The sequence below is a fragment of the Cavia porcellus genome, unplaced genomic scaffold, assembly GCF_034190915.1.
Source record: "Cavia porcellus strain 051 isolate PalLab524CR breed Dunkin Hartley unplaced genomic scaffold, mCavPor4.1 scaffold_2, whole genome shotgun sequence".
Lineage (NCBI taxonomy): Eukaryota > Metazoa > Chordata > Mammalia > Rodentia > Caviidae > Cavia > Cavia porcellus.
This window is the reverse complement of record NW_026947485.1, coordinates 61,773,938-61,787,833: the sequence shown is the minus strand read 5'-3', so window position 1 is coordinate 61,787,833 and position 13,896 is coordinate 61,773,938. Positions and strand designations below refer to the sequence as shown.

The following is a 13,896-nucleotide window of genomic DNA, read 5'->3' as shown; positions in this document are numbered from 1 at the left end:
GGAACATTGTGTGGAGATGACATTTGAGCTAAGCTACAAGAAGCAAATTCCTGAGCCATTCAGGTATTTGGTGCAAAAATAACAAGGAGGACACTGAAAGAGAAGAAGGGCAGTTATAGATAGGTTAGAAGATAGCTGTGAGGAAATCATACATTATTCCATAGGCCATGCTAAATCACTGTAGACAAGGAAACTTGAGCAAAGTTGCTCAAATGTTAATGTGCCCACAGATCATCTGGGAACACTATTGAACTGTAGAGTCAGTAAATCTGGGGTGGGACCTGAGGGTTTGCAATTCCAATTAGCTTCTCAAGGATGCTGATGACACTATTCTGTGGGCCACATTTTGGGCAAGCAAAAGGGTACTGGGTCTGAGAACTTAAACCTTCCTGCCCAATATACACAGCTGAATAAGTCACCAAGGCCAAATTTGAGTCATGCTTGCTTGACTCCAAAGAGTGGGGTGTCCCTCAGTTGTCTCACAGAGAGCCTCACGTTTGGTTCACCTGCAACTGATTTTGCATGGGAAATTTAAGGAGCCTGCCCAAGAAAGGCCTTTTTGTACCCTCTGTTTATTATATAAGGTTTATTTATCTCTTCTTATTCTGAAGGAGAAATATCAAAGGATTTTTGGCTGTCCTGGTGTTTAGTGATATGCTGTGTTATCTCTCGTGAAATATTTTAAAGAGAAAATCCCTAGCATCTTATAAACAAATGACATTGGAAGTGACCATTTGATGGCATCTGCAAAGGAAAGAAACATGAAAGTATGTAGGAGTTTGTAAATCTGATGCATCATAGGTAAAATAACTAATCAGAGAAAGCCAGTTATTCACCAGACTTTGCAGTTACACTAATCTAGACCTGCCTCGCTAGATATTCCTGCCCTGGTCCATTTGCATTTAGTTCTCACCAGTGTCTGAAAGATGCTTGGAGCTCCCAGGTGTGGATAGGCTTTGAGATATCAGTGATGCATGCAGCAGTTTGCAAGCTCAGATCAATCAGACAGTTTTACAAACCAAAACAAAGCACAGGACGGGCATGTGCTTGGAGTCTGGATATTTGACTATGGGATCTCTTCCATGAAAATAGCCATAGCTCTTAATATCAAACAGATGTTCAAAGGGAAGGAAGGCTTCTCACCTTCTCTTGTCATTCACCAGTTCCTGGGAATGGAGGGAAATGGAATGGTTCTGTTCTATGTACGTATTGTACTGTATATGCATTACCTCAGTGAATGATGGTTTGGTTTGGTTTGTTGCCCTCCCCTTTTGTTAATTCTCTGTGTTCTTTTTCCTTTGTGCTGCACGATTAGGACCCTGCAGTGGGACACAGACCCCTCAGTGCTCCAGCTGCAGTCAGACTCAGAACTTGGGTATATGTCTGCTCTTTCGTTATTCCTTTTATTATTTCTTTGCTACAGCTGTGTTGAAATGCTGGAGCTGTTGCTGCTCTTGCTTTCTCCCCTCTTGTTTAACCTCCAGTTTGAAAAGCTTGTTTCCTTCTGTTAGTTTTCCTTACAAAACTTTGAGAAAGTCTCTTTTTGTGGAAAACACCACAAAAAGATGGCTTTTGGTGTTCCCTTATTAACCCCTGTAATTGCAAAGGCATACTGTCTCAAAACAAAAATATAAACAAACTGACAGCTCTGCTTAGTTGGGGGACACACAAGTTCTGTGATGGGAGATGCATTTAACTTTATCCTAATCATTCTTTCTTTACTAACAAGTCCCCTGGATTAATTTTGTCTAACATTGCTATGAAGATGTTGTGTCTGTTTGTTACCTCTTAACTTTGGAGAATTTACAATAAGCTGTTAATTGGAATAAAGCTTTTCTTAGATTGCTGTTTAAAAAAAAACAGTGCAACTTTGATTAATGCCTCAATCTTAACCAATATTTGATGTTAGATAGTGTCTCCTAAAGATGTTTTCAGATAGAGAGCAACTTAAAAGAAATTGTCAGAGTTGAAAATTCATCCACAAAGTATATATCACACAAGTGTGTTCTAGAAACTTGCTTTATTTCTCTTATAAGATCTGAGTTAGATATAGTCACATATGCCATTTTTCCACTGAGCGCTTGTCCCAGCTCACCATCAAGCCCATGAAAGCTGACCACTCACTTTCCAACTTCTCCTTCCAGTAAATCAACTTGAAAGCAGCCATGGAGGCTGTATTCATAGTGCAGAAATGGACAGCCACTGCAAAATAGGGCTTGTTCTGGTCCCCCCACCTCCAAACTGGTTATGAAGCCTTTACCAGAACACTAATGATATCTCTACCATAAATAGCAAATTGTATTACAGTCTTTTATGAAATTATTGCTCTTTTTTTCTAAACATAAGCCTAACACATCTGCAGTGAGTATTCGTTTGAATTCTGAGATTCTTGGACATACCTCTCTGTGTTTCTGTCAATGTGTAGGGACGGGAAAGGAGGTTAAGGGTCTTTTTCCTGGGTCCCTTTTTGTGTGCGTATGCTAAAACCAAGGAAATATTTTACTTAATACTTCAGCTAACTGATGCACTGATCTTTTTTTAATTATTAGATTTTTATGTGTTTAGTTGTATAGTTAATTGTATGTTGTAGTTCAATTTGTGTTATTTAAATAATCAAAAAATGTGGCTCAATTCAAGGAATACATAGTACATTACAGTTATTACTTCTGGTGGGCATGGGGCCTGGGGGTCCCCAGGCTCACCCTTGTGGGGCCTGTCTCTCCCACACTGAAAGAGAAAGAGGAGTCAGAGGAGGCTAGTGCAAAGTGAAATTGTTCTTGTTGTAGATACGCAGGAAGCAGTACAAAGCCATCCCAGGTCCCTACACCCAAGGGAAGGAGTGAGTGTGCTCAGAGCAGAGGCACCAAGGGCACTGGGGCAGCAGTCCTGATTTATGGGGTAGGGGTGCCGTATTCATCCTCTTGAGGGTCTGCGCTTCATTAGTTACTGAATTTGTTGCTTGGATTTGGAGTAGGTGGGCAGTGAGAATTTGGAAGGGAAACTTTTTTTTTTTTTTTTTTGAGAAGTAACCTACTCAAAGAGGGAGTTGGGGGAACGATGTAGCTAGAGTGGGGTGTCAAAACCCCAGGCTGCCAGCTTTGCTGCCTGGTGCTTGGCGAGGCACAGAGACCATTTCGAGGGACCCAGTCCCTAATTTAATCCCACCTAAGAATCCCACTGTCCCTACATGGTTTAGGAGGAGTTTAGAGTGTAATTCTTCAGTATATCTTTGTGTTAAAAATAGAAGGAAGGAACTGGCAGATACGACCTTCTACACACTAGATTCTTAGGTGGACGGCTGCATTGCTGAATTATAATTGCTAATGAGCAGCAGTAAGGAAATTTTCCACTTGCATCCCATTTGTATCCTGTTTCTTCCAAACAAATCTCATTACAGAAAGGGCAGATCTCTGGCTCCCACCTCACCTACATTTAATTCAGAATGAATTCAGAGCCAGGGAGAGAGAAACAGGCATGGCACTCGGGTCACAGGGGGTCGCTTGTTTAAGAGAGTTTGGAAGAAATGTTCAGAGAATATTTGAGCGGAGATTATCCAAGTCATGTTGCAATTTCAAATGTTGCTTCCGTTAAAATATTGCTTTTTGATAGTCCTTATATCCATGGCACATACATAACTTCATAAAAATATGTCTCAAATAAGCAACAAGACTTTTCTAGTGACAGCTATTTCCCTTTCTTCCACAGAGGCCAGGGATTCACTGTGGTCTGTAGCGTTCTGTGACTCCTGATTTAATAGCTGTATTGAAATATAATGGATATAAAGCAAATGACAAATGTTTAAATTATTCAAATCAGTGTTTCAACATATACAGATATCTGTGAAATTATCATCACTATCAAGATAGTGAACACTATCTTTCGTGAGTGAAAGTTTCCTCTTGTCCCTCTGTAACGCATAGTCTTATTTCTCCCCGTGGCTGCCTGGTCCTGGTAAACAGCTATCCACTGCCACTGAACATTAGTTTGAATTTTGTAGGATGTCATTTAAATGAAGTCATGTGGGAGGCACTCTTTTGACTACTTTTTACTCAAAATAATTGAGATGTATTCATATCAAATATGTATTAACAGTACATTCCTTTTTAGTCCCAAGTGGTGTTCCATTGTATAGATATGCCCTAGTATTTTTTTATTCATTCGGCTTGTTTTTAAATTATAACAATTACAAATAAAATTGCTACAAACATTCATGTACAAATATTTTTATAAATAAATGCTTTGTTTCCTTTGGAGAAAATACTTCCAAGTAGAATGACTAAATCCACAGGTCAGATGTATATTTAACTATTAAACAAATTTTCAAAGTTCTCTTAGTATACTACATTTGTATCTCCAGTGTCTGGGAACCTCATTCTTTTTTAAAAAATATTAAAAATTTAATGAGTGCTTTAGAGTAGACATTATCATTTTTACATCATCTGTGTTGCTTACAAAACCTTATAAATGCCTGTGTAGGCTACAATGTAAATACAAACAAAAGCCTACCACAGAAATAATCTTTGTTTCAACTGCCATACCCAAAGCAGTCTTCACACATGAAAACTGCATGTTCCATGTACAAGTATTACTTAGACTGATAGCACCGTGTTTTGTTTCCCTGCCCCTTTTTGTAGGCTACACCATTATTAACAACATTTGAACTACAAAAATATTATAAAATTTTTAACCATTAGTAAAGGGGTTTAGTAGTACATTATTATGGTTTTTTGTTTGCATTTCCTTAATGACTAAGGTTGTTGAATTATTTTAGTGTTTATTTTCTTTCTTCATATTTTTCCTGGTAAAATGCTTGCATAGATATTTCCTTTTATATATTGCTTTTGAGTCAGGTTGTTTATTTTCTTCTGATGGAGTTTTGAGAATTCTTTATGTATTCTGAAAATCATCCCTTATCTAATTTTATTTTTGTAAATATTTCCCCCAGTCTATGACTTGAATTTTTTTATTTTATGTGTCCTTAAAAAAGCAAACCATTTTAAATTCATCAAATTGCAGTTACAAATGTGTTATTTTATGGATCATGTGTTTGGCGACTTGATACTTATTTTTAATGATTGTTTAAATATTTGTTAGTATGAAATTCACCCAAGAAATCATTTGGGTTTGAAATTTTATCATGAGAACATATAAAAGTATGAATCAAACAATGTTCATAGGAAAGGAGCTATTGAGATTATATTTTCCTGAGTAAGCTTTGATGTCTTGAATATGACTGTTTTATATTCATTGGCACATTTATTGGCCTAAATTGTGTTTGATATTACTTATCATCCTTTTAATATTTGGAAAATCTATACATATAATCACCCTTCCTATCTGATAATAAAAAAAACTTTGTGTTTATCTCATTAGAGTTGTATCAATTTTATCTCTTCAAAGTATAAGCATTTGACCTCATTGAGTTTTTTCTATTTTTCTATTTATTTCTCTTCTCATCTAAATTAGTTCTTCTCTTCTGCTTATTTTGTGCTAAAGTTGTATTTATCATTCTATTTACTTAAAGTGGAAACAGATATTGTATTTACATATGTGATTCTCTACTCTTGGTCTTTGCGATATTTTATCATAAATTTTACTTTTATATATGTAATAAGTGCATAATACACTACATTACTTTTTAAATTAAAAATTATTTTTGAAAATTAAATGTTAATAAAAATAATATTTATCAACATACTGTACATATTTATGATTCTTTCACTCTTTTATGTAAATCCATAATGTTGTCTGGTGTGCTTCTTACCTCTATCTGAGGGAAATCCTTTAAACTTCTTGTAGTAAAATAGGATATAATTTTTAATGTCTTATTTCTTACAAGTCTTTATTACATTTCTTTTTTTGCATTTTTCTTTTTGGGTACCTGGATTTGAGCTCATGACCTCATGCCTTTACAACTTTATTTTTGAAATGTCTTTTCAGTGAGGATAAAATTCCCTTTAAGAGTCATTTTCTTTCAGCACTTTAAAAATGTTGCAAGTATTCTCACTTATATTCCTTTTTACCGAATATTTGCTGAATCTCTATCTTTAATTCCTTGTATGAAACGGTTTTATTTTTTGACTGCTTCTATGTGCTTGTTTACCCTTCCTTTCAGAAATTTATTAATGATACTTCTAGGCATAATTTTTGTTTATTCTTCATATATTTGGAATCACTTCAGTTTCTTGGATCTGCAAGTTTATAGTTTTTGGCAAATATACAGAAACTAGCCATCTTTTTGTTTCAGATTTTTTTCTTTCCATCTTTTCTGGGGATTCAAACCACATGTATATGAGGCAACTTGTAGTTTTCCACAGCTTACTTACTCCATTTATTTTTTTTTTCTTTTCTACGTGAATCTTATTTTAGATAGTTTCTACTAATATGTTTCCTGTTCACTAATTTTTGGTTTTGCAATATCTGATTTGCTATGAAGCCTACCCAGTAAATCTTTAATGTCATACATTTTAATTTCTACATATTCATTTTGTGTCTTTTCAGTATCTCCTATTTTTATAATATTGAAGAACACATGAAATATACCTTTACTTCTTAATTTTCTGTTTTTATTCTCTAAAATAAAAAAACAAATAAATGTAGCTTTACATCCTTGTTGCTAGTCTATTTCCTCTGCTAACTCTTGGTCAGTTTGAATGTATTGATTTATCTCTTCATTATAATAATGTTTCTTGGAGCTGGGGATTTAGCTCAGCAGCATAAGCGCCTGCCTTGCAAGCAGGCAGTCATGAGTTTGATCCCTGGTACCGATAAAAAGGAAAAAGACAAAAAAAAATGTTTCTTGCTTCTCTACATGTTTGGTAATTTTGTAGTTGAAACTTAAATTACATATATTTGACATATTTCTGCTGGGATCTATATTATTTCTTTCATTTTTCTATCTTTAGTCTTAGCTGTTTTTTTTTTTTTTGATTGTTTGAGGTCTTTCTTCTTTATTCATGTAGCATTTATTACTACAGACTTTCTTCTTGCAATTAGCTTTATGGTAGTCAATAAGTTTTGTTTGTTTTGTTTTGTTTTTTATATCAGAGATTGAACTCATGACCTCTGGCTTGCCAGGCAGGCACATATGCCACTGAGCTAAATCCCTAGCCCTTATTTCATAAATTTTTGTGTGTTGTGTTTATATTTACTTTTGTCCCAAGATAATTTTTATATTTTTTTTATTATTTCCTTTGACCAAATCATTGCACAGCATTGTAGTTTACTTTAGCTTAATATTTGTGAAATTTCCAGTTTTCTTTCTATTACTGGCTTCTAATTTAATTCCATTTTAATTATAATATATGCTGGTATGCTTTTGATCTTCTTAAATTTATTATAACATGTCATCCATACCAAAGAAAGTCCTGTGCATACTTGTGAAGAATGTGTATCTTGAAGAATGTATACTGGGTGTTTCTGCACAGGTTTGTTAAGTCCATTAGTCTATAGTGTTGTTCAAGTTCACTTTAATGATTCTTTAATGTTTCTTTAATGATTTTCTATCTTGATCTTGAAGGAGAAATATTAACGTCTCCTACCATTATTTACTGCATTGCTGCCAATTTCTCCATTCAGATCTGGCAATATTTATATTAGATACTTAGATTCCCTGGCGTTTAGTGTATTTATACTTACAACTGTCATATTTTCCTGAATTGATACTTTTATCAATGTACAGTGACTATCTCTAGAGACTTTTTTGACTCAATGTCTATTTTGTCTGATATAGCTATAGCTATTCTTGCTTTATTTTCATTACTGGTCGCATGAGTATGTTTTTCTCTTCCTTCACTTTCAGGATATATGTGTCTTTAAGTTTAAAGTGAGGTTTCTTGCTGAAGTCATATATTCACATCTTGTTTTTAAAATTAATTCAGCCGGTCACTATCTCTTGAATACTGGTTTCAATCACTTATACTTGAGTAATTATTGACAGGGGAGACTTTTTCTACTCGGTTGATTAACTGTTTTCTGTTAGTCTTGTAGTTCTGTAGTCTCTCTTGTTTTCTTTTGAGTTTTCTTGTTTGCATTGCTATGTTTTGTTACATTTTCTTTTGTTTGAGTTCCACAAATATTTTTATGGTTACCATAAAACACATAAAATATCTTACAGTTATAACAGTTCCCTTCCACAGTTTCTCTTACACACAAAAACTACACTTTTATCTCTCCGTTCCCATAGTATGTGCCACTGATATCACAATTCACATCTGTACTGTGTATCTATTAACATAATTTAGTTATACCAGTTTTAATGCTTGCATCTTTTTAGTTTTATACTTGAGTTAAAAGTCACTTACCCACCACTGTTTTTGTTCATATGTTTATCTGTACCAATGAATTTCCTGCTTTCTTTTGCCCTTGTGCTGCTTTTTGGAATTTCCCCCCTATTTCATCTAGAAAGGCTCCCTTTAGCATTTAGTGCAGAGAAGATGTGTTCAGAGTGAACTCCTTTGTTTGTCTTTACCTCCCCTTAATTTTTGAGGGATAAGTTTGCTAGGCATAGTATTCTTGGAGCCACAGGAAGTACCCACATGCTCATTTAAACAGGCACTAGTAATTACCTGCGCTGTCAGTTTCCAGAAACTGGCAAGTCACTAGCCAAATCCCTGGGCAGAAACTGGAAAAAATCAAGGCACCTGATGTGCAGAATAACCTCTTCCAGGGGGAAACTTGGAAGTAGCTAAAGCTTGGTGGCATGATCGGTCATAAGAAAAGCCTGTAGAGCCATTTTGGGACACTGCTGTGTTCTCTGTAGAATTCAGGTGAGTGGTGAGTCCATCGTTTCCAATGAAGTGAGTTAGTAGTGAGACCCTAGACAGCTGCTGAAAAAGTGACATATCATATGCAGTCCAACTCCTTGCTAAGAAGAAGCTGGAGTCTTGTTTTCATTGCTGTAGTAAAGTTGGAAGAACCTTCCGCAATGTCCACAGTCCCAAGGGACTAGTGATTATCTGCCTTGTTAATTTCCAGATGTAGGCTAATTAGATACCAGACCTTTGAGTAGCAGCTGAAAAGGTCAGAGTTTTTGATATCCAGTCTAACCCTTTCCTGGTAAAACTGGAAGCAGGTCTTTGTTGCCTGTTTGCAGTCTGTTGCATTAGGTTGAGACATAGGAAGAGCCTGAGCACCTGTTAAAAACTGCCTGTTTTCTCTTCCATCCCAGGGAATTAGTGAATGTTGGGCACCATCAGCTTCCAGAGATGAAGAGTCAGTCTCTGTGGTAGCAAATGTGAAAACTGGGACATTAGATGTGTACTACAAACATTTAACTCCTCGCAGAGAAGCTAAGACATGAGTAATCCACTCTGATTGCTTGGCGCAGTGCCAGGGATGGGGTTTACAGTGAGAGTGTGTCTCAGCTTTTTCTACTGATTTTTTCCGCTAATTTTATGGGAATTTTCTCAGTTATCCAGTATACAAGAATCTTTCACCCAATTTTTGGACTTTTTTTCAGAAGAAATTGATTTGCATATGTACCTGATTCACCTGTGTCTGGAGAGAGAGTTGCAAGTCTCCTATTTTGCCATCTTGTTGATATTCTTCCACAAAATACCCACCTTTCACAAGTTAAAGAAGGAAAGAGTTATCGCAGCTCATAATTTGCAGAGGTTTCAGTCATAGCCAGCTGACTCCAAAGCAAGGCAGCAGGGCAGAAGTGTGTCATGGAGGAGAAACAGTCCATAGCAGGACAGGCAAAAAGCAGCAAGCTTCCCTCTCCCTTTCATCTCATTCAGGTTACAAGTCTTCTGGGTGGTGCCACCCACACCTAGGATGGGGCTTCTCCTTGTTCACATGCAGAAGTATGCTCAGTGGACTAATTTAATTATCACACCTTAACTCACATTCACATATCTTACATCGAGCCACTTCCAAAGCCCCACCTGTGATAGCATGAGACTTCGGGGGAATACCTAGGTATAAACCGTAACAGCTGGTAATTTTTTATTGATATCAGACATTGTGACTGTTATTTTGGTAGGTGTTGGATATATTTGAATCTCTACTAAAAATCCCTCGAGATTTCTTTTGAGATGTGGTTAATTTTCTTGAAAACACTTTCCTTCTTTCAGGTCCTGCTTTTAAGAACGTGTTAAAATTAGTCCTCTGGCAGTGCTTAGTTCAAGGGTGGTTAATTCTGCTACTGAGGCAAGAATCTTATATGTTTTCTTAAGAATTACCTATAAATCTTGAGGACTATCTGCTAACAAGCTGTATTCCAATTCCTATAAGAGAGCCCAGAACTGTTGCCCGTAATCCTTTCACCCAATTCGCTCATTAGCCTCAGGGGGTTCCTCTAAATAGCTACATGGATCAGGACTGAGCTAATTTCTCAGGGATACCCCTCTGCAAACTTGAGTTTTTACTTTGCACAGTTTTGTTCTGCTACTTTCTCTTCAATTTAGGGATACTTTGGATTTCTTCTGGGTGTTATCTCTGTATGTTCCCATGACCTGGGAACTTCAAGGCCATCAACTGGAAGCAACAAGGAGCTTATATTGCTTGTTTCCATTCTCTAATCAGCATCCTTCATTGTCAAACCTCTAGTTTTTTATAAACCGTACTTTCATTCAAACTGCTATTTTATTTTAATTGTTTCAGCTGTAAGTATATTCTCTGTTGCTCCATTTGGACATGAAACAAATGTTTTGCCACTTGATTCTAGATTTGTATGTTAACTGCATGACCAACAAAGTAAATATCAGCAGAGAGAAATAAGCAAGCTGATCTAACATTGAAAAAAAATGGCTTTCACAAGAAAACTGTAAATACACTGAGAAAACAGGTACATCTCCAGTTTGTTTGTTTGTTTTTCCTCCCAAGAAAATATCTACAAAAGTATTAAAAGTGCTTTGCTTTCTTAGGTTACTTTAGCAGATTTAAGTGAACTGAAAATGCTGAAAGGAAAAAAAAATTATAGGACAAAAAGCACAAATTAAAATACCATAGGAAGAATCTGTATAAACTGGAAAGCATTGAAAATTGGAGTTACAGTAGGAAAATTTGAGCAGAAGATTGTATTTAAAATGGTTCTGGTGACTGAATGCCCCCTTTCATGAGTGTCTTTAGTTATGCCACTGTGGCTGCCTCCATGTCCTTAAGTCAAAACATTTGTTTTTCATGGTCATTTTGGCTTGGTGGGGGCGGAGGGGGGGAGATAGATGCCAAATCATACCAGATCCACTAAATAAGTGGATGAGGACCCATTGTCATGTTTCTATAGGTTTGCCATTCCTTTGGGTGGCATTTGGCAGCAGTATTCACCATATTTTTGTTATCACACCTTGAAAAGACACTCATGAAAGGGGACTTTTGGAACTGCTTCAGAAAGTGGCAAGAATGAGCACATCAGTGTGTGCAAAGTCAGGAAGGGTGAGTGGGTCTTTAAATATAGCTCAGCGGCATAAGCACCTGCCTGACGAGCATGAGGGCCTGAGTTTAATCCTGGTACCAAAGCAAACAAATAAAAAATCAAAAACGCAAAGTGAGGAGCAGTATTTTTGAGAATTAATGGCCCTGTGTCTTTTACTGTGATACATTTTCTTAAAATTTAAATATTTACCCTATTTTTCAATCTCTCCTCATGTTAAATCCTTGCGAGGGCTGTTTGCATATTTAGAAGCAAAGAGAGACTGGGCGAAATTGAAGCTGCAGACAAGTTTGACTGATCCTCTCCTGAATGGAGTGAGAATTTCTTTCAGTCTTAAAAGACTCTGTTGGTGATGACCTGTTCTTTCTCTGTACCTCCTCTGTGTTCTGGCTGAAGCAACAAAATCTGGCCGAATACTCTGGCCGAGTGTTACCTCCCAAATCTGCAAGACTGCCACAGACTGCTCTAGTGAAACAAATCACCCGATCAAAAATAAAAGTAAAGCCACTTCCCTAAGGTCACCGCTGATATGATGGCAGGAGTTTGAAAAATGTAACTGGCAGTTCTTGATGTCTTTTCAGTTTAAAGTTGCTGTCGTTTGCCTAACAGAACAGTGATAGCTTCAAGTCTTGATGAAGAAACTTTAACTTGGCTTATTTCCCAAGTTAGATGTTCTTTTCCATCTTGCTGCTGCTTTCTGTCTTTCTGTCTTATCTGTCCATCTTTCTGTCTGTATGAAGGCCATTTGGTAAGGAGATATGCTTTTACTATGATACACAGTTACTTTAAGAAAACTGTAATCATTTAGCTTATGGAAGTTTGTTAAAAATGTTAAGGAAATAAAACATCATTCCTAAAAATGTGTTATATCATATTGTCATTTGTATGTGATATTGCAGAAAATATGTATCATCTGTTATTCTCTTATTCCGAACTTCCCATTTCCTTTCTAAAGTGGGCACTTGATAGCAGAACCTCCAATGATGTTGGCACCTTCTAGTATAACCATGATTATTTTGACTCTTCTTTCAACCCAGAAATATTACAGGGTTTACTTGCATTATGAAATTCATGGCAAACCCTCTGGCTGTGCCTCTTGCCTGAGCCAGAGTTGACATTTGCTTCTGTTCAGCCAAAATACTTTAACAGTCAAGCTATTATCTCTGCACAGTTAGAAGCAAATATCATGGAAGTGAAATGAACACTTCCTAAAGTATGAATGTGGCAGAATGGAATGTGCATCTTTCTTGAAGCAGCTGGGAAAGGCCAGCCGCCCAGCCGCGTCTCTGGAGAACACTCACTCTGTGTGGAGCGAAGGAACTGGGTCCTTCCCTGGCGGGGGGCCTTCTCAGCTCTTTCGTCCCCTATGCCTCCCATTCCCAACTCCAGCAGCCCACCCTGGGGATGTCACGCTTCCCATGCACAGTTACACCAGAGCACAGGATTTGGGCAAAAAATCATCATCTTGGAAAGCCTCTTTCGTGCTACACAATCCTCTGTGCACTTAGTTTCTCGTGTTCTTTTTCTGTGGATGCAGCATTTTCTGGGTGACTCTCAGTAGATGGCTCTGAAGGGCCATATTTTCAGTTTTGTCTTCTTCTCTGAATTTTTGTTTTATAGTTTGGAGATTTCATCCTCATAAACTCCTACATGAAAGTACTCAGAACTTACCCCAAAGCAGACCTTTCTCTAAGTTATCCTGTATCTTCCAGTTACCTGACTCACATTTCTTCTGGTAAGGTGTAAAGCTTTGAAATAGCCTCTAATTCATTCCTTTCCCTTTACTGTGCATTTCAAGTTCATTGCAAAAGCCTGCCATTTATTATTTTCCAAAATCTACAGAGTGCTGTCTTTCTTTCCATTGCAAGTGATCTGTCCTCACCCAGAACTGAATCTCATGCCACACTCATTATTTTTCTGAATTCTCCCTCTGAGTGGATATTTGCCTACATTCTCTGATGGGCTCCTGAACATGCCTTCCTGTCTGGCAAGTCTTTTTTCTGTTCCCTTTTCTCCATACTCACCTTTGCTGTCCAGTCACTTCCCACCCATATCTTCTGGTCTCTGATGATCCAAGAGAGGAATTTAAATTTTTCTATTTCACATAGCTACTGTAATAGCATGCTTTTCTTAGTCAGTAACACCCAGCAACTCCTCCTTGTCTACCTAGACCAGATATGGCCTCAGTATAACTCTCTCAATACCTGTCTCATTGTTTCTACCTCAGAATTTCTATCTTGAAAGCTAGATTGTCAGGCATACAGTGTGAATTCAGTTTCCATATGTATGTGTATCCAGGGCCACCTCGCTGAGACATTGACCCTATTCCTTCCCACTTAACTGGGTTAGAGCTGGGATAGCTTTCAAGATTCAGATCAAGCCTTCTATTCTCAGTGATACTTCATTTATCCAAATGCAGAGTAATCTGCTCATTATAGTCCTCTATTCCATTTGTTATGCGACTTCTCCAAGCTGGCTCACATTCCTCAATTAGCCTTTTGATACTTTCATTCTATGTCCTA

General features: G+C 37.0%; 1 protein-coding gene across 10 annotated transcripts in view; it reads left to right on the top strand.

The window, feature by feature from the left end:
- Dync1i1 (dynein cytoplasmic 1 intermediate chain 1) overlaps positions 1-13,896 on the top strand; it is a 306,856-nt gene that overhangs the window by 60,307 nt on the left and 232,653 nt on the right. For 6 of the 10 annotated variants that reach the window (XM_063242471.1, XM_063242461.1, XM_063242475.1 and 3 more), the window contains one exon: positions 1,316-1,375. The exons of the other annotated variants lie outside the window; for them this stretch is intronic. In XM_063242471.1, the coding sequence (XP_063098541.1) occupies positions 1,316-1,375 (60 nt within the window). The remainder of the gene's footprint in view (positions 1-1,315; positions 1,376-13,896) is intronic. 10 annotated transcript variants of the gene reach the window in all.